The sequence below is a fragment of the Lissotriton helveticus genome, chromosome 5_1 (assembly GCF_964261635.1).
Source record: "Lissotriton helveticus chromosome 5_1, aLisHel1.1, whole genome shotgun sequence".
Lineage (NCBI taxonomy): Eukaryota > Metazoa > Chordata > Amphibia > Caudata > Salamandridae > Lissotriton > Lissotriton helveticus.
The window spans coordinates 2,087,963,515-2,087,983,464 of NC_136065.1; the positions used below are offsets into that span (position 1 = coordinate 2,087,963,515).

The following is a 19,950-nucleotide window of genomic DNA, read 5'->3' on the forward strand; positions in this document are numbered from 1 at the left end:
ATCCGCATGTACTGCGCGGTGGTCGCGGGTCTGGTGTACTGTGTACAATGTGACCTGCAATGGAATGTGGTGTATGATCCGCACGTACTGCGTGGTGGTGGCGGGTCTGGTGTACTGTGTACAATGGGACTTGTAACTGAATGTGGCCTATGGTCCGCATGTACAGAGCGCAGTGTAATTGGAAGCGGTGGCTGGTCTGGTGTACTGTGTACAATGGGACATGTATGGAATGTGGCGTATGGCCCGCATGTACTGCGCGGTGGTGGCGGGTCTGGTATACTGTGTACAATGGGACTTGTAACTGAATGTGGCCTATGGTCCGCATGTACAGAGCGCAGTGTAATTGGAAGCGGTGGCTGGTCTGGTGTACTGTGTACAATGGGACCTGTATGGAATGTGGCGTATGGCCCGCATGTACTGCGCGGTGGTGGCGGGTCTGGTGTACTGTGTACAATGGGACTTGTAACTGAATGTGGCCTATGGTCCGCATGTACAGAGCGCAGTGTAATTGGAAGCGGTGGCTGGTCTGGTGTACTGTGTACAATGGGACCTGTATGGAATGTGGCGTATGATCCGCATGTACTGTGCGGTGGTGGCGGGTCTGGTGTACTGTGTACAATGGGACTTGTAACTGAATGTGGCCTATGGTCCGCATGTACAGAGCGCAGTGTAATTGGAAGCGGTGGCTGGTCTGGTGTACTGTGTACAATGGGACCTGTATGGAATGTGGCGTATGATCCGCATGTACTGTGCGGTGGTGGCGGGTCTGGTGTACTGTGTACAATGGGACTTGTAACTGAATGTGGCCTATGGTCCGCATGTACAGAGCGCAGTGTAATTGGAAGCGGTGGCTGGTCTGGTGTACTGTGTACAATGGGACCTGTATGGAATGTGGCGTATGATCCGCATGTACTGTGCGGTGGTGGCGGGTCTGGTGTACTGTGTACAGTGGGACTTGTAACTGAATGTGGCCTATGGTCCGCATGTACAGAGCGCAGTGTAATTGGAAGCGGTGGCTGGTCTGGTGTACTGTGTACAATGGGACCTGTATGGAATGTGGCGTATGATCCGCATGTACTGTGCGGTGGTGGCGGGTCTGGTGTACTGTGTACAATGGGACTTGTAACTGAATGTGGCCTATGGTCCGCATGTACAGAGCGCAGTGTAATTGGAAGCGGTGGCTGGTCTGGTGTACTGTGTACAATGGGACCTGTATGGAATGTGGCGTATGAGCCGCATGTACTGTGCGGTGGTGGCGGGTCTGGTGTACTGTGTACAATGGGACTTGTAACTGAATGTGGCCTATGGTCCGCATGTACAGAGCGCAGTGTAATTGGAAGCGGTGGCTGGTCTGGTGTACTGTGTACAATGGGACCTGTATGGAATGTGGCGTATGATCCGCATGTACTGTGCGGTGGTGGCGGGTCTGGTGTACTGTGTACAATGGGACTTATAACTGAATGTGGCCTATGGTCCGCATGTACAGAGCGCAGTGTAATTGGAAGCGGTGGCTGGTCTGGTGTACTGTGTACAATGGGACCTGTATGGAATGTGGCGTATGATCCGCATGTACTGTGCGGTGGTGGCGGGTCTGGTGTACTGTGTACAATGGGACTTGTAACTGAATGTGGCCTATGGTCCGCATGTACAGAGCGCAGTGTAATTGGAAGCGGTGGCTGGTCTGGTGTACTGTGTACAATGGGACCTGTATGGAATGTGGCGTATGATCCGCATGTACTGTGCGGTGGTGGCGGGTCTGGTGTACTGTGTACAATGGGACTTGTAACTGAATGTGGCCTATGGTCCGCATGTACAGAGCGCAGTGTAATTGGAAGCGGTGGCTGGTCTGGTGTACTGTGTACAATGGGACCTGTATGGAATGTGGCGTATGATCCGCATGTACTGTGTGGTGGTGGCGGGTCTGGTGTACTGTGTACAATGGGACTTGTAACTGAATGTGGCCTATGGTCCGCATGTACAGAGCGCAGTGTAATTGGAAGCGGTGGCTGGTCTGGTGTACTGTGTACAATGGGACCTGTATGGAATGTGGCGTATGATCCGCATGTACTGTGCGGTGGTGGCGGGTCTGGTGTACTGTGTACAATGGGACTTGTAACTGAATGTGGCCTATGGTCCGCATGTACAGAGCGCAGTGTAATTGGAAGCGGTGGCTGGTCTGGTGTACTGTGTACAATGGGACCTGTATGGAATGTGGCGTATGAGCCGCATGTACTGTGCGGTGGTGGCGGGTCTGGTGTACTGTGTACAATGGGACTTGTAACTGAATGTGGCCTATGGTCCGCATGTACAGAGCGCAGTGTAATTGGAAGCGGTGGCTGGTCTGGTGTACTGTGTACAATGGGACCTGTATGGAATGTGGCGTATGATCCGCATGTACTGTGCGGTGGTGGCGGGTCTGGTGTACTGTGTACAATGGGACTTGTAACTGAATGTGGCCTATGGTCCGCATGTACAGAGCGCAGTGTAATTGGAAGCGGTGGCTGGTCTGGTGTACTGTGTACAATGGGACCTGTATGGAATGTGGCGTATGATCCGCATGTACTGTGCGGTGGTGGCGGGTCTGGTGTACTGTGTACAATGGGACTTGTAACTGAATGTGGCCTATGGTCCGCATGTACAGAGCGCAGTGTAATTGGAAGCGGTGGCTGGTCTGGTGTACTGTGTACAATGGGACCTGTATGGAATGTGGCGTATGATCCGCATGTACTGTGCGGTGGTGGCGGGTCTGGTGTACTGTGTACAATGGGACTTGTAACTGAATGTGGCCTATGGTCCGCATGTACAGAGCGCAGTGTAATTGGAAGCGGTGGCTGGTCTGGTGTACTGTGTACAATGGGACCTGTATGGAATGTGGCGTATGATCCGCATGTACTGTGCGGTGGTGGCGGGTCTGGTGTACTGTGTACAATGGGACTTGTAACTGAATGTGGCCTATGGTCCGCATGTACAGAGCGCAGTGTAATTGGAAGCGGTGGCTGGTCTGGTGTACTGTGTACAATGGGACCTGTATGGAATGTGGCGTATGATCCGCATGTACTGTGCGGTGGTGGCGGGTCTGGTGTACTGTGTACAATGGGACTTGTAACTGAATGTGGCCTATGGTCCGCATGTACAGAGCGCAGTGTAATTGGAAGCGGTGGCTGGTCTGGTGTACTGTGTACAATGGGACCTGTATGGAATGTGGCGTATGAGCCGCATGTACTGTGCGGTGGTGGCGGGTCTGGTGTACTGTGTACAATGGGACTTGTAACTGAATGTGGCCTATGGTCCGCATGTACAGAGCGCAGTGTAATTGGAAGCGGTGGCTGGTCTGGTGTACTGTGTACAATGGGACCTGTATGGAATGTGGCGTATGATCCGCATGTACTGTGCGGTGGTGGCGGGTCTGGTGTACTGTGTACAATGGGACTTGTAACTGAATGTGGCCTATGGTCCGCATGTACAGAGCGCAGTGTAATTGGAAGCGGTGGCTGGTCTGGTGTACTGTGTACAATGGGACCTGTATGGAATGTGGCGTATGATCCGCATGTACTGTGCGGTGGTGGCGGGTCTGGTGTACTGTGTACAATGGGACTTGTAACTGAATGTGGCCTATGGTCCGCATGTACAGAGCGCAGTGTAATTGGAAGCGGTGGCTGGTCTGGTGTACTGTGTACAATGGGACCTGTAATGGAATGTGGGGTATGATCCGCATGTACTGTGCGGTGGTGGCGGGTCTGGTGTACTGTGTACAATAGGACTTGTAACTGAATGTGGCCTATGGTCCGCATGTACAGAGCGCAGTGTAATTGGAAGCGGTGGCTGGTCTGGTGTACTGTGTACAATGGGACTTGTAACTGAATGTGGCCTATGGTCCGCATGTACAGAGCGCAGTGTAATTGGAAGCGGTGGCTGGTCTGGTGTACTGTGTACAATGGGACCTGTAATGGAATGTGGGGTATGGTCCGTATGTACTGAGTGCAGTGTCACTGGAAGCGGCGGGTCTGGTGTGCTGTGTACAATAGGACATGTATTGGGAAGTGGCTATACTGTGTACACATGGAGTGCTGACGTACGGTGGGGAGAGGCAGTTTGGCTGTGCATCTGTACTATAGCTTTTCCAGCCTAAATGGTGCTGGCGCGCGCCTGCTGGTCCATCTGTACTGAGCACAGTGACACACGTTGTGAAGTTTGATGCACAATGGGGCGGGGGCAATCAGTCCGTCTGCTTTGTGTACACTGTTTAAGGCATTGGTCTCCCTTTACTGTGTACAGTGTGATGGACAGAGGTCTTACCGACTGAACTCCGCTTAGTGTGCGTGAAGCAGTTGGGCCGGCTACACCTTGACCAACGTGATGTGGGATACTCCCATACGTCACTAAATTGCTCTGGTCCAAATCCTATCAAATGTCTTCTTTTGTAAATATTTCAGCCATTAGTCTTTAAGGGAAACAGACATTCATTCGTTTCCAGAAGGCGCCGAAAGTTCAGAAGTCACGCCTCTGTAGTAACGTCCAGAATCTCAACACTACTGTGTCACACTCATCTTTACACGAGGTCACAGCCGAGGCGTGTCACACTCATCTTTACACGAGGTCACAGACGAGGCGCGTCACACTCATCTTTACACGAGGTCACAGCCGAGGCGTGTCACACTCATCTTTACACGAGGTCGCAGCAGAGGCGTGTCACACTCATCTTTACACGAGGTCACAGCCGAGGTGTGTCACACTCATCTTTACACGAGGTCACAGCCGAGGCGGGTCACACTCACCTTTACACGAGGTCACAGCCGAGGCGTTGCACCAGACTGTCAGCCTCTGTAGTAACATTCAGAATCTCAACATTCCTGTCTCACACTCATATTTACACGAGGTCACAGCCGAGGCGTTGCATCAGACTGTCAGCCTCTGTAGTAACGTCCAGAATCTCAACACTCCTGTGTCACACTCATCTTCACACGAGGTCGCAGCAGAGGCGCGTCACACTCATCTTTACACGAGGTCACAGCCGAGGTGTGTCACACTCATCTTTACACGAGGTCACAGCCGAGGCGTGTCACACTCACCTTTACAGGAGGTCACAGCCGAGGTGTGTCACACTCATCTTTACACGAGGTCACAGCCGAGGTGTGTCACACTCATCTTTACACGAGGTCGCAGCAGAGGCGTGTCACACTCATCTTTACACGAGGTCACAGCCAAGGTGTGTCACACTCATCTTTACACAAGGTCACAGCCGAGGCGTTGCACCAGACTGTCAGCCTCTGTAGTAACGTCCAGAATCTCAACACTCCTGTGTCACACTCGTCTTTACACGAGGTCACAGACGAGGCGTGTCACACTCATCTTTACACGAGGTCACAGACAAGGCGTGTCACACTCATCTTTACACGAGGTCACAGCCGAGGCATCTGACACTCATCTTTACACGAGGTCACAGCCGAGGCGTGTAACACTCATCTTTACACGAGGTCACAGCCGAGGCGTTGCACCAGGCTGTCAGCCTCTGTAGTAACGTCCAGAATCTCAACACTCCTGTCTCACACTCATCTTTACACAAGGTCACAGCCAAGGTGTGCCACACTCATCTTTACACAAGGTCACAGCCGAGGCGTTGCATTGGACTGTCAGCCTATGTAGTAACATCCAGAATCTCAACACTCCTGTGCCACACTCATCTTTACACAAGGTCACAGCCGAGGCATCTGACACTCATCTTTACACAAGGTCACAGCGGAGGCGTGTCACACTCATCTTCACACGAGGTCGCAGCAGAGGCGCGTCACACTCATCTTTACACGAGGTCACAACCGAGGTGTGACACACTCATCTTTACACGAGGTCACAGCCGAGGCGTGTCACACTCACCTTTACAGGAGGACACAGCCGAGGCGTGTCACACTCATCTTTACACGAGGTCACAGCCGAGGCATCTGACACTCATCTTTACACGAGGTCACAGCCGAGGCGTGTCACACTCATCTTTACACGAGGTCACAGCCGAGGCGTTGCACCAGACTATCAGCCTCTGTAGTAACGTCCAGAATCTCAACACTCCTGTGTCACACTCATCTTTACACGAGGTCACAGCCGAGGTGTGTCACACTCATCTTTACACGAGGTCACAGCCGAGGCGTGTCACACTAATCTTTACACGAGGTCGCAGCAGAGGCGTGTCACATTCATCTTTACACGAGGTCACAGCCGAGGTGTGTCACACTCATCTTTACACGAGGTCACAGCCGAGGCGTGTCACACTCACCTTTACACGAGGTCACAGCCAAGGTGTTGCACCAGACTGTCAGCCTCTGTAGTAACATTCAGAATCTCAACACTCCTGTCTCACACTCATCTTTACACGAGGTCACAGCCGAGGCGTTGCACCAGACTGTCAGCTTCTGTAGTAACATTCAGAATCTCAACACTCCTGTGCCACACTCATCTTTACATGAGGTCACAGCCGAGACGTTGCACCAGACTGTCAACCTCTGTAGTAACATTCAGAATCTCAACACTCCTGTGTCACACTCCTCTTTACACGAGGTCACAGCCGAGGCGTGTCACACTCATCTTTACACGAGGTCACAGCCGAGGTTGCACCAGACTGTCAGCCTCTGTAGTAACATTCAGAATCTCAACACTCCTGTGTCACACTCATCTTTACACGAGGTCGCAGCAGAGGCGTGTCACACTCATCTTTACACGAGGTCGCAGCCGAGGCTTGTCACACTCATCTTTACACGAGGTCGCAGCCGAGGTGTGTCACATTCATCTTTACACGAGGTCACAGCCGAGGTGTGTCACACTCATCTTTACACGAGGTCACAGCCGAGGCGTGTCACACTCATCTTTACACGAGGTCACAGCCGAGGCGTGTCACACTCATCTTTACACGAGGTCACAGCCGAGGCGTGTCACACTCATCTTTACACGAGGTCACAGCCGAGGCGTGTCACACTTATCTTTACACAAGGTCACAGCCGAGGCGTGTCACACTCATCTTTACACGAGGTCACAACCGAGGCGTGTCACACTCACCTTTACACGAGGTCACAGCCGAGGCGTGTCACACTCATCTTTACACGAGGTCACAGCCGAGGCGTGTCACACTCACCTTTACACGAAGTCACAGCCGAGGCGTGTCAACACTCATCTTTACACGAGGTCGCAGCAGAGGTGTGTCACATTCATCTTTACACGAGGTCACAGCCGAGGTGTGTCACACTCATCTTTACACGAGGTCACAGCCGAGGCGTGTCACACTCATCTTTACACGAGGTCACAGCAGAGGCGTGTCACACTCATCTTTACGCGAGGTCACAGCCAAGGTGTGTCACACTAATTTTTACACGAGGTCACAGCCGAGGCGTGTCACACTTATCTTTACACGAGGTCACAGCCGAGGCGTGTCACACTTATCTTTACACGAGGTCACAGCCGAGGCGTGTCACACTTATCTTTACACGAGGTCACAGCCGAGGCGTGTCACACTTATCTTTACACGAGGTCACAGCCGAGGTGTGTCACACTAATTTTTACACGAGGTCACAGCCAAGGTGTGTCACACTAATTTTTACACGAGGTCACAGCCGAGGCGTGTCACACTTATCTTTACACGAGGTCACAGCCGAGGCGTGTCACACTTATCTTTACACGAGGTCGCAGCAGAGGCGTGTCACACTCATTTTTACACGAGGTCACAGCCGAGGCGTTGCACCAGACTGTCAGCACCCTGCAGAAACATGTTTTCTTTTTATAACAAATACTCTAGAAACGATAAAACAGGTCGTTCACCACTTTACTGTTTACTACAGGCCTGAAATAAATCTTTTCTCGAGGGAAGCTCTTCTGGCGAGGTGCTGAGCAGAGCCGGGGAGGCGGCGTCGGCTCCGGCTGCACTCGCCTCACCAGACGGGATTTGCGCCAAACATGGAAGCGGCGGAAGCGTCAACAATTCAAGAGTTAAAGTGAAAAGGATAAACGTACTGTTCTCGCGGACCAGGCAGAACTCCAGCGTGCCCTGGCTCTCCAGCGTGCCGTCCAGGTCCACGGGGACGTTGGGCTGCGCCTGCTTCTCCAGCCGGTACTGCGGGCCTGCGGAGAGAAGGACAACAGGTCAGGTGAGGGGGGGGTCACTCTGAGGCCCGGGGCCCCAGCCCTCGAGGGGGCCCCCTGACAGAGCCAGCTCAGTTCTTCAGAGTCGTGTCCTGATCGGCTTGAATAATTCTTAAGCAGATTGTTTTAAATACCAGTTTCCTTCAATTTATATTTAATGTGGTGATGTGTGAGAATCAATTACAGACATTTTGCAGCGAAATAATGTTTGTGTTTTATGCAACATCCATAGCAAAGTTTCTTTTAGATCAAAACATCTCACATATGAGAAATGGTAGGGTGCCACAGAGAGTATTTGCAGTAATATTAGTGAGCTGTTGCTGTGTTACAATATTAAAAACACAATTCACTATACCTGAATATTCGATAAAAACACATTTAGAATTTGGCCAGAGTGCTTGTGAACGGTCCAAAGAGGGCATGAAAAAGCTGGAATCGGATCCTAAATCCAAAGCTGTTTCGAATAGGGGGCCACAAAATACGTTGGCCCAGGGCCCCCGAACTCTGATGTCCCTGGGTTCAGTGCACGGAGACACGAGCAGAGGCTGCTCCTGGGGGTGAGTGACCAGCAGCGGCCCTGGGGTGCTGTACGACCACCGAGAGGGCAGAGATTGTGATAGAGAGCGCCTATCCTGATCTTTGAAACCAACTTAAGGCGCTAGGTGGGCGTTTCTCACTGCACAACAGACCCTGGCCCGCTGCTGTGCAGACTGCCACCACGAGCAGTGTTAGCCAGGCCTGTGTGTTCCATATACGGCTGTTTCCTGAGCCTCGGTTTCATAGGTGAGGATAAGGCACGTGACAGGAGCTGGTGCAGGGAACCTGGCTCTGCTGTGACAGAGTCCACATGTATGAAGCAGGAAGAACATGGGCTCACTCAGACACACACACACCAGCTCTCAGACGTGTCCAGCCTATTCACTAGGCGCACACTTCTGAGCGCAGCGAGGCAAAGGTCAGACCTCTGAGCTGGAAACAGACTAGTCAAACTGCAGTAAGTAGCTGTGCATGCACCAGTGCCTCGTGTAAACCACCAGGAGTCTGACCAGTGCCTCATGTAATCCACCAGGAGTCTGACCAGTGCCTCAGGTAAGCCACCAGGAGTCTGACCAGTGCCTCAGGTAAACACCAGGAGTCTGACCAGTGCCTCAGGTAAACACCAGGAGTCTGACCAGTGCCTCAGGTAAACCGCCAGGAGTCTGACCAGTGCCTCAGGTAAACCGCCAGGAGTCTGACCAGTGCCTCAGGTAAACCGCCAGGAGTCTGACCAGTGCCTCAGGTAAACCGCCAGGAGTCTGACCAGTGCCTCAGGTAAGCCACCAGGAGTCTGACCAGTGCCTCAGGTAAGCCACCAGGAGTCTGACCAGTGCCTCAGGTAAGCCACCAGGAGTCTGACCAGTGCCTCAGGTAAGCCACCAGGAGTCTGACCAGTGCCTCAGGTAAGCCGTCAGGAGTCTGGCCAGTGGCTCAGGTAAGCCGCCAGGAGTCTGACCAGTGCCTCAGGTAAACCGCCAGGAGTCTGACCAGTGCCTCAGGTAAACCGCCAGGAGTCTGACCAGTGCCTCAGGTAAGCCGCCAGGAGTCTGACCAGTGCCTCATGTAAACCACCAGGAGTCTGACCAGTGCCTCATGTAAACCACCAGGAGTCTGACCAGTGCCTCATGTAAACCACCAGGAGTCTGACCAGTGCCTCATATAAACCACCAGGAGTCTGACCAGTGCCTCATATAAACCGCCAGGAGTCTGACCAGTGCCTCGTGTAGACCACCAGGAGTCTGACCAGTGCCTCGTGTAAACCACAAGGAGTCTGACCAGTGCCTCGTGTAAACCACCAGGAGTCTGACCAGTGCCTCGTGTAAACCACAAGGAGTCTGACCAGTGCCTCAGGTAAGCCACCAGGAGTCTGACCAGTGCCTCAGGTAAACCGGCAGGAGTCTGACCAGAGCGCCCTTGATGACCAGGACAGATAAACATACAACCATTTATAAGAGATGGAAATACGCCAATATGGCAGATCATTAGATTGGAGTCTTAAAAACATTAAGGTGTGTTGTGAAACAAAGATTGTTTTCAAAAAGAGGCATCACAGTCACAGAAGAGTTATATCATAACATAAGTGCGCATTACAAAAATAAATTACGTCACTAACATGGAACGGATCCCCCGATCCACTCACCCAAACTAGCGCCTAGATTCATGGTCTTTTCCTCAGGCCCAAAGTAAAGGAAAGCTGGAGCAGAGAAGAGGCAACATAGAGCAGAGCAAAGAAAGAGTGTGAACATGGGTGTGTATGGGTGGGCAGGAAGGGCGCGAGGGGGGGGATGAGATGAACCGGGCAGCAATTAACCAAGCATTTGCATCACCATAAGCTATTGCCATTGTAAATGACAATGCCTTTTATTTATATGTTTTGCTAATTAACACATAAATAAAAGGCATTGTCATTTACAATGCCAATAGCTCAAACTCTTGTAAATGCAAAACATATTGACAGAAGCGGCCCCCATTGTCCCAGGCTGATCTGAAAGTGCAAGAGTGCATGATGCGCTGAATGTTGCAGGAAAGGATGTCGTGCCTGCAGAAGGAGGAACTCATTAAAGAAAATAGTGCTTACAGACTAAAAGGACATACTGTGTAACAATCGAAGTAACAGAGCCCGTCCTCATGGGAGGTTACAAATGAAGACAAGGTGGTACTAATCAATCAATCAATCATTTGTAGAGCGCACAACTCACCCGTAAGGGTCTCAAGACGCAGGGAGGGGGGATGGTGCTGCTACTGCTTGAACAGCCAGGTCTTGAGGAGTCTCCTGAAGGCCAGCAGGAGGGACTAACAAGCCTATCACCGAGTCAGAAGCTAGCATTTACGAAGGACAATGGCACAAGCCAATGACAAATATGGGCACAGAGTGGGCGGGGCTTATATTTCATACTCCATTACAGCATGGCTCGCAGAGCAGCGCTTGCGCTGCCCAGGCTCGACCTTAAAACAAACACAAAAGAAGATCTCTTCCTAGTGCAGCATTGCTCGAGTAAACCTTGTATGTGGCTTTCAGTGGTAAACGAGGCCTTGTATGACATTTGCTTTTGTAAATAGACAAAGCCTATCACCACTGCAGAGTCCACCCTTGTACAATGAGTGTACCTCGAAACCAGTCAAGACTTTAGGTTTACACATACTGATTGGATCAAAAATGCAGCTTTCCATCATGTTTCTCGCAAGTGGGCAGATATTCCCTGCCAGCCATGCCCTCCTTTTAAGAGGACACCGAAATAAACAATTTACTCCTACCGAGTCTGGTTCATCCTTGCGTTGATTTTCATCCCTAGGTGATACTCGACACCTACAGGCCTTATGTTTGATAACACTCTGGATAAATGAATATGAATAGTTTTGGGAAGTCCTCAATGGCATAAAGAAAATGTAATTTTAATCCGCCTTGTAAGTGTTGCATTAGATTTTTGTTGATAAAATATTCTTTTCATTCATTAAGCTTTAATACACGAAGCCATACCTGGGCTTGACCGGGACAGATGTATCCTTGCATTACTGGACCTTGATGGGAACAAAGCCAGTGGATTTCCTCACTTGGCCATGTCCAGGATGCTCTCTTTTAATAATCAGCGAGGAGACCATGAGCTTTTTTTGTCCTCATGGAAGCCTTTGGAACCTTGATGGTTCCAAACTCAAACAGGTAGCCCCCTTCCTGCTCTGGCTCAACAGCCTCCCCATTATAGTACGCAAGATGAGGGGTAAAGAAAAGGAAAGCAAAGCTCTTGCTCCCCTGAAAATACTTAATGAAAGCTCCCTTGGGATTTGACCAGTCTGAGCTCACATGCTTCTAAACAGTACATTTTAAATCGTACCATCCACACTATATGAAAACTGGCAGTAGGTCAGCCTAAGAAAGCCTTAAGAAGTTCGAGTTTAAGGGGAAGGTTTTCACCAAGAGGGTTGGGGCCCTTCCCAGTTTATTGCACAGTAGGGGCACTAAGCTCTGTAAAGACTTGGGGTAAGATGATATCCTGGCTTCCAACGAGAAGAAAAGGAGAAGAGCTGTCAATACTTAGCACGATTTCCTGCTGGTCACATCAAGTGTTTCTAGAACTGGACTGGCAGTGCCCCTGGCGAGCTCTGCCATGATGCTTGGAGTCCATATGTCTTGGTTTCTGTATAGAGTCCCAGTAAGCAAAGGGGACAGAAGCCCCACAGGGGCTTGTGAAGCAACAAGCTTTGACATGGCCCTCAGAGTCCAGCATGAATCCATCATAGGATCCGCCTGCTCAGAATCTGGCCCTTGCCCATACCGCATTTAGGGTGGAATGAACTTGCTGAAACTGGTCCGGAAAACGAGTAAATAGTATTTAGGTAGATAACTTGCACTAAGCACATGTAGGCAGTAAAAGTATTGGAAAGAAATAGTAGCAGAAGTTAGAACTACACGAGATGTGGGTGGCACAGAGGCATGCAAACGAGAAAAGCAAATGTTTCTTGGACCTGAGAACTGTTTGGTAGAAAGCTGAAGTCCAAACAGACTTTGTATCATGAACTCTTGCAACTGACGTCCAAACCAGTGAAGATGTGTTGTGCTACATCCATTGGCAGAGCCCTTAAAACCGGTTTAACCAACCAATGGTCTGCAAAGGAAAAACAAACTGAAAGATAAGGTCCAGCATGAATTGGCATTAGTACAGACCCGATCTCCTGCCTGCAGCCTCGGTCTTCAAGCTTTTCTAAGTATCCTGAGCTATGGCAGCCTAGTGTGACATCCCCTGAAAGTGGGCCCGGCCTGATATTTGTACCATAGGATAAACTGGTCTAAATACAAATTCTTGACCACCACCAACCTCCGGTTTAGGTGGTCCACATAAGAAACCCTCTGATTTCATGAGGGAGTGTTACATAAGAAAGAGAATCTAGCCGTGGAATTTCCTCCAACACACTATCCTAACGGAGGACATTCCATCAGCAGATTCTCCTCATTTAGCAATCTAGTCCAGAAATCAGAGGATTCACTATTGATTTCCAATGGCAAACCTCACATTATTGTTTTGACTTTTCAACACAACTTTTCTAATTTTTCTGCTCTACAGGTATTAAATGCTCTTTGTACAAACTATTTGCTCGGAGCTTGAAGTACCTGTCCTCTTAACCGTGGTGATGTTGGAGTTGTTGCCCGTACCTCACATCGCCTCATCGCTGTGCTGGGTATGCACTTCCAAGCTCAGGACCGAGCAGACCCTTTCAGAGACCCCAAGATCAGACTATCGTTGGGGTTTAACCATGCTGTGTCCGATAGCCTTTGGTGACCGCCCTCTTCGCCTGCCCGGGTTATTCCTGACATACACTACATACAATCTAATCAGCACATAAACTAAATAAATTAAAATGCTAATACAGGGGGAAATCTCAATAAAACAATTTCCTTTCCAAAGAAATGTAAACATACAACCCTCGAAACTGCTTCCTATTTTTTTTTTCAGTGACTGCTTAATTTAACAACTTAATACTAAAAGGTCATCAAATATTGCCCACCCTCTCAACCCTTATACCATTAAAATGCTAACAGTAAGATGTTACTCTAAGTGTGTTGTAAGAAGAGCAATATGAAGTGCTATATAAAAACACCTTTTAACTATTATTACTATTAGTGCCCAAAAACCCAGAGCACATTTTCAAAAATCAGCACAAACGAGAATACGCTCCATCCTTGCAATGGAGAGTATGTCGGAGATGCTCAGATGATGTATTTATTGCAGCGAGATCATGTAACATAATGGCCTGCTAACAATGTGATGCTCAGGCAATCGAGGAGAATTTCAAAGTTATGATACCAAACGGGATTTTTATGGGTTTTTGTGATCCTGCGGCAAACGTTTTCAGACGAGCCTCAGGAAGAAAAAGCTTTGAATATGTTCTTTGCTGTGCATGAGTGCCATTTATGTGGGTGTACGTATCACCTTAACTCCTCTCTGCCGACATTAGTGCAGGCTGCTTGAACGCGCAATGAGACCGCGCGCCACAAGGTCCGCCTCCAACAATGACGGATCACCAAGATGCTGCACTCCTTTCAGCACCCGCGCTGAATCCGCAATCTGGGCCCGATTCACCGACGCTCAGTAAACCCAAGAACAGTAGATTTAAAACTGGGATCTACACAAAGGTACGCAATTCCAAACTGGTAAGGGAGTACGCACACACATCTAGTGCTTCTTCCTGGTCTTCAAGTGCATCCCAGTCAATAACCCAATGGATGAATGGGCTAAATAACATGGTACACCCTGTCCCTACACCTCAATCAATTACAGAGGTGGTTCGTTAGTACCATATGTTAGAATGTTATTTAGTCCAACTTTTTCTAAGAACAGAGATGCCCGTGCTTCCACAGTGTAGAGTTATTAGCAAAATGTTAGCTGATTTACAACTTAGAAGTTCAGGTTGCTTGGTAAACAGTGCCATGGCCAGCCTCCTTGGAAGGCTTCGAGTCCACCTCCACCACTACGATTACGAATGCAGACAAACCGCTTCACGGTGTGTTACCATTATTTTGCAGTTTTTCCCTCATTGGACATTACATCATGAATCTTTACATCAAGGGTAGGATATACGTACTTTATTTACTTCACAGGTCATTCAGTTTTTGGTGGTTTAAGTGCCTTAACTGTGTGTGTGTGTATATATAAACATGTTCATCCATGGAATAAAACTTGTCTTTGATTCATCGCATCCCACGGAGTCAGTGCCTGCTTTGATTGATTGAAATCAGGACTGGAAAAGTATATATATATATATATATATATATATATATATATATATCTCGAGCGAGAGGGACTGAAAGAACAAGGGTAAAAGTGACGTTATAGTTAGGTGTTGAAATGAGAGAAGAGCTAACATTTAAAACCAAAAAGAAATTAAATTTATCAGTTATGGTTTAGTAAACTAATTAAAATGCACGCTGAGTCATGTGCTGCTTATAACCTCACATATTACATCCCTTATGACATATTAAATGATCTACCTGAATAACTCTCAAATGACATAAATGATGACATCACTGATAACACCATCCAAGAGGGTGACTGAGTCATATAGTGTTTGTGGACTTGAAGTAATTCAACGAGCTACATCCATACCCCATTTTCTATCACGAATAAAGTGATAATGGACATACCCTTTGACAACATGCTGGACACGGCATATCTGTAAAAGCATCCACATTTGGTGGCTGATACAGATTAGCATTAAAATCTTCCATCAGTAGCACACTATTAGGAGAAGCAATGCTCACCTCAATCCCTCCCAAGTACAATCAAAGAACGTGTACATTTTCCATATTACGTGGCGAGGGATTGTAATTACAGAAATTCAACAGCAATACTTTTGGCGTTTTAGGGTGGGCGATCAATATTAAAGCTTGAAGATTGGAAGAGCCAGTAACCTACTCTTCAAACTTGCATTTCAACTATTTATTGGAATTCACACACTCAACAAAAAAACGCCCCATAGACTTTAATAGAGGCACCCCATTTCAAATCTTGAACACTCTCAAAAACAGAGTTTGTTCGCTATTCAACTTAAAGGGATCATCCTTTTAAGGACTTCACATAACCTGCAATTTAAAGTCGAGAGGTTGACAGGTATGCCTTTGCCACTGATAAGGCACCTTTTCCTCCTCAATAGACAACGTTCCAGAGTTCGGTAATCATCAGAAATTAGCATAACGGTATGAAACCATAGAGCCATGTTTACAACGCCAGTGCCAGTTAAAACATCTCTACGAGCTCCACTGTGCCTCATGACGAGCCCAGCTCATCTAAACCGTCGAAGGTGTTAAGCTATTTCCATTCTGTGCACCCACACAGCAACTCTATGCTGCACTTGACTATAGGCACTTTACTAACAACTTAATTTTTTTAAATTATGCAAGGGCTTATGGAGTAACGTGAACAGCATTGACATGGATGATGTAATTTGTGACGTCATCAGCGATGCCATTTAACAGGTCGAGTGATGTCATATGTGAGGTCACAAGGAGTGCAAAATGGGCACATAAATTATAATTACGTCACTAAACTGTAACTGGCACATCTCAGTGGTTTATCAGTTTTAAAGGTTAGGTCTTATCTCATTTTAACACCTAGCTGTGAAGTCACTTTTATCCTTGTTTTTTTCAGGCATTCATATTTCTTTTTTCCCACATGAGCCAAGATCTTATTACCATACCCAACTATAAAATCCCTTAAGCTTTGTATTTTTCTTTTGAATCTTTGTGATTTTTTTGTAATCATTTCAAAGTTGAAAATATGCCCAGAGCAACATGCAGCCAACACCTCAGCTGCCCACTCGGGTGTTGGGGGCAGGGCCTGCCCTCTGGCCAGCTCTTGCAACCAACTTTCCGTAGGTGCCTAACCTCGGGCTAGGCCATAGCCTAACCACAACAGTAACCCAACACCCTACTGCGCACAACATTCGGCCCTGTGCTGTGGGGTGGGTTACAGGGCCTGGCCAGAGAGTGGCCAACCACCCGTTGCATACAACGATGGCAGGGCGCAGCAGGGGGGGGGGTTAACCTTTTTCATTGCATGTTAAAATGTTTTATTGGTATTGCAATACCAGTAATTAAGTATTAGGAGGGTAATCTGAACACGATAGGTAATGCAGTATCTACCAGGTGCTGGTGCCGCGGTACTAAGGCCCGAAATATATTGTTATATTTTGATTTTTGGGGGGCATGAGGGTGACACTTTGGGACCTACCTCGCACAAGGCCCTGGTCATCAAGGTGCCCCCAAGCTGAACTCTTATGTGGCCTTACATCTTTTTTCCAGCACTCAGAGACTGACTCCCCAAATCCTGTAATGGCAGCCACAACACATTCTCTGTGTTGCGGCCAACCAATCAGGATCTCCACATCCAATTTGAAGGGGCCTATCAGAGCACATCTGGACACCAACGGTCCAGATATCTCTATCTTTTTATCATTGTTAACCACTTTATGCTCAACCCGAGCACCCTTTTAAAGGCTAATTTCCTAAAAACAGCTGAACAGATTTACACCCTTCCTGCACATATCCGGGCAAGTCCCTCCTTGTTCACATTTCGCAAACAGTTAAAGACGTGGTTATTTGATCAATAGCCTTTTATCTTCATTCCCCCAGTTTGCTGATCTATGTCCTTAATTAGCGCCGAGACGCCCACGGGTATTCGCCGCGCTGTATAAATGTCAATAAATAAATAAATAAATAAATAAAGCACTCTTTCCAACTTAAGTGCAACTTTTCTGCTAAATTTAGTGTAATTCAATTAAGTACTTTTTCTGATCAAATAGACATCTTTCTAATGGGAATGAATATGTGAAATCACACTCATGGGACTGCCCCTTTTAATTGGGTTCTGTCTGACAGACTGGCGCAAAACTTTCCATGAAATACCAAAGTCGATGAATTGGTTTTAGAAAGTTTTGTGCAGATTTGTTAAATAGCTCCAAAGTTATTAAAGAAGCAATAATGGTTTCTATGGAACCTCTGGCATAACTCCAAAGTGGCAACCAAACAAAAAAAAAAAAAACAATGGTTAAGGTGATGGTATAAACGAGTAAAAGTGTCAGTTTAAACGTAATATGTTAAAGTAAAAAAAAAATGACATTCATCAGCTGTAGTTACCCAAATTAACTATAACTCGCACCCTCCCCGTGCACAGTGATGTCATCGATGATGCAATTTCAAATGTTATCAATGATATATACAACATGTCATGAGTGATGTAATATAGGAGGGCAAAAGCAATGCAGGGCGCGAGTTACCCTTACTTTAGTTAATTGTAACAATGGCTACTGAAATTATGACATTCGGAGGTCAAGGTTTTGTTCGCATATTTATGGATATGCTGCATTTGCTACATAATCCATCATCTGCGGCATGATCTGTAGATTTTAACCAAAATATATTTTATTTTTAGCTTAAATGGTTCAAAAGTTACAGAAAACCTGGCAAGATGGGTTTGCGTGCAGTGCAAGACCCTTTGCAAAGGTGAACTGGAAATCTTTCAGTTGCTTATTTCTGTATTTGGTTGTTAAACTGGTAGTAATGAAATGAAATCTTTACCCAGACCGTATTATCATGTGCAAAAACGACAAACCAATTAAGTAATATTATCCAAAAATGTGCCAAGTTATGCCATATAATTTGCCTTTTCTTGTTGCATAATTTAGTCAATGCTACTATATAATTTGGTGCTCACCTCCCACATAATTCCAGTGGCCCCAAATGTAACAGGTACATTTCAGTTTAACAAAAACAAAATGTAAAATGTTACGTTCAAACTGACATTTTCACCTAACTACAACATCACTTGAACCTTGTTTTTTTCAGTGAATTTCATGTTCTTTTTAATGTAAAGTAAAATATTATTCCCATGCCCAACTATAACATCAATTTAACCTTTGTTTTTTTCCAATGAATTTCTAGGGTTTTCTAATGTATTACGATACATAACTATGTCAAACCCCCATGCCTAGCCCTGTGCCCAACCACACGTATGTGGCCAACCCACCGTAGACACCCACACCTCCCATTTTAAAAAGAAATGGGTTTTAAATTCTGTAGGAGTCTCACCACAGCTAAAGTTTTTGTTCTTCATTTATTTCAATGGGATAGCCCCTGTAAAGCATCTGCTCTCACCCACCTTCAGGATCAAAAAGGTATGAGATGAAAACCTATTTGACTTTAATAAGGGGAGGCCATATGATTTGGGGAATAGGGGCTCTGGGAAATGGTTAGTGTAGAAAAGAGGATTCTTTAATATTTCAGTAACTGTGTGTCACCCCACAGCGAGGAACTTGTTTGACAGATCTAACCCAAAAATATTCCAAATACTTGATGTTCCTGCAATCTAGTGTTCACCTTCTAAATCCTAGCGGTAAAGAATCACAGAGCAGAAGGTAGGGCTGGCTTTGTTCACCGTTTCGGCCACTATTTATTTCATGCAGTTTATTTAACAAGGCAGCCCACAGAGCACAGCTGTCACTCTGCTGCTATAATGTTTGCGGACAGCCAACAACCAGGCTTTTACTAAGCCTTTCAAAGTTCAATATGGCGAAAGATGGGTTTTATAAACGTGCCATCCATCTGAAGTTAATCGGGGGATTTGACGACTGCCGAGAAGCACTTCTCAAGAGCGCAGAGAGCTATGGCATTTTCTCCTGAATTTGATTAACACAATTATTAGACTTTCTTTTTTTTGGGACAGAAATAAACCACAATGACAAAATCTAGGCCTGAGCCTAGGAAGTATAGCCAGATCTTTAAAAATAAAAAAAACACACTTAATTTTGAAATTGCTGTTGAAACTCAACTGTAAAATATAAAGTATTCCCACAGTAAACCCAGTTGCAGACGCAGAAGAGGACGTGGCCATTCCAATAAGACCAATCTGTCACTCGGCTCCATTTCGCAGCCGTCAGGCGTGATCCTGAAATCCTGGCACATCAGTACTAATTTTCAAAACTTATCCCCTCAGTCAAGGCAAGAAAAAGACTCTTTCCAACTTTTATCTTTCTCACAAAGTGCTGCTATCTGGAGCTGATGTCAGGAGCTCTATCTCTCTTTCTGCTGACAAGCAGAGACGCGGGAGATAAGATTGGAAACGAATCTCACTTGGCCGAGTAAATAAATAATCAATACTCATCTAAATGTAAATGAGAACGTATCCCCCTCTGATAACAGGGCTCTTATCAAAGATCCAATTTTCTGTAGACATTTGGCCTCAACCAAATCACCATCATTCAGCTCCAGCCTAATGGCTAGAAATCGTAAGTAAATTGAACCGATCACCA

At 47.2% G+C, this 19,950-nt stretch overlaps 1 protein-coding gene across 2 annotated transcripts in view; it reads right to left on the reverse strand.

The window, feature by feature from the left end:
• Window positions 1-19,950, reverse strand: part of MAPKAP1 (MAPK associated protein 1) — a 733,860-nt gene that overhangs the window by 150,080 nt on the left and 563,830 nt on the right. For both annotated transcript variants that reach the window (XM_078646092.1, XM_078646093.1), the window contains exon 8: window positions 7,990-8,097. In XM_078646092.1, coding sequence (XP_078502218.1) covers window positions 7,990-8,097 — 108 coding nt within the window. The remainder of the gene's footprint in view (window positions 1-7,989; window positions 8,098-19,950) is intronic.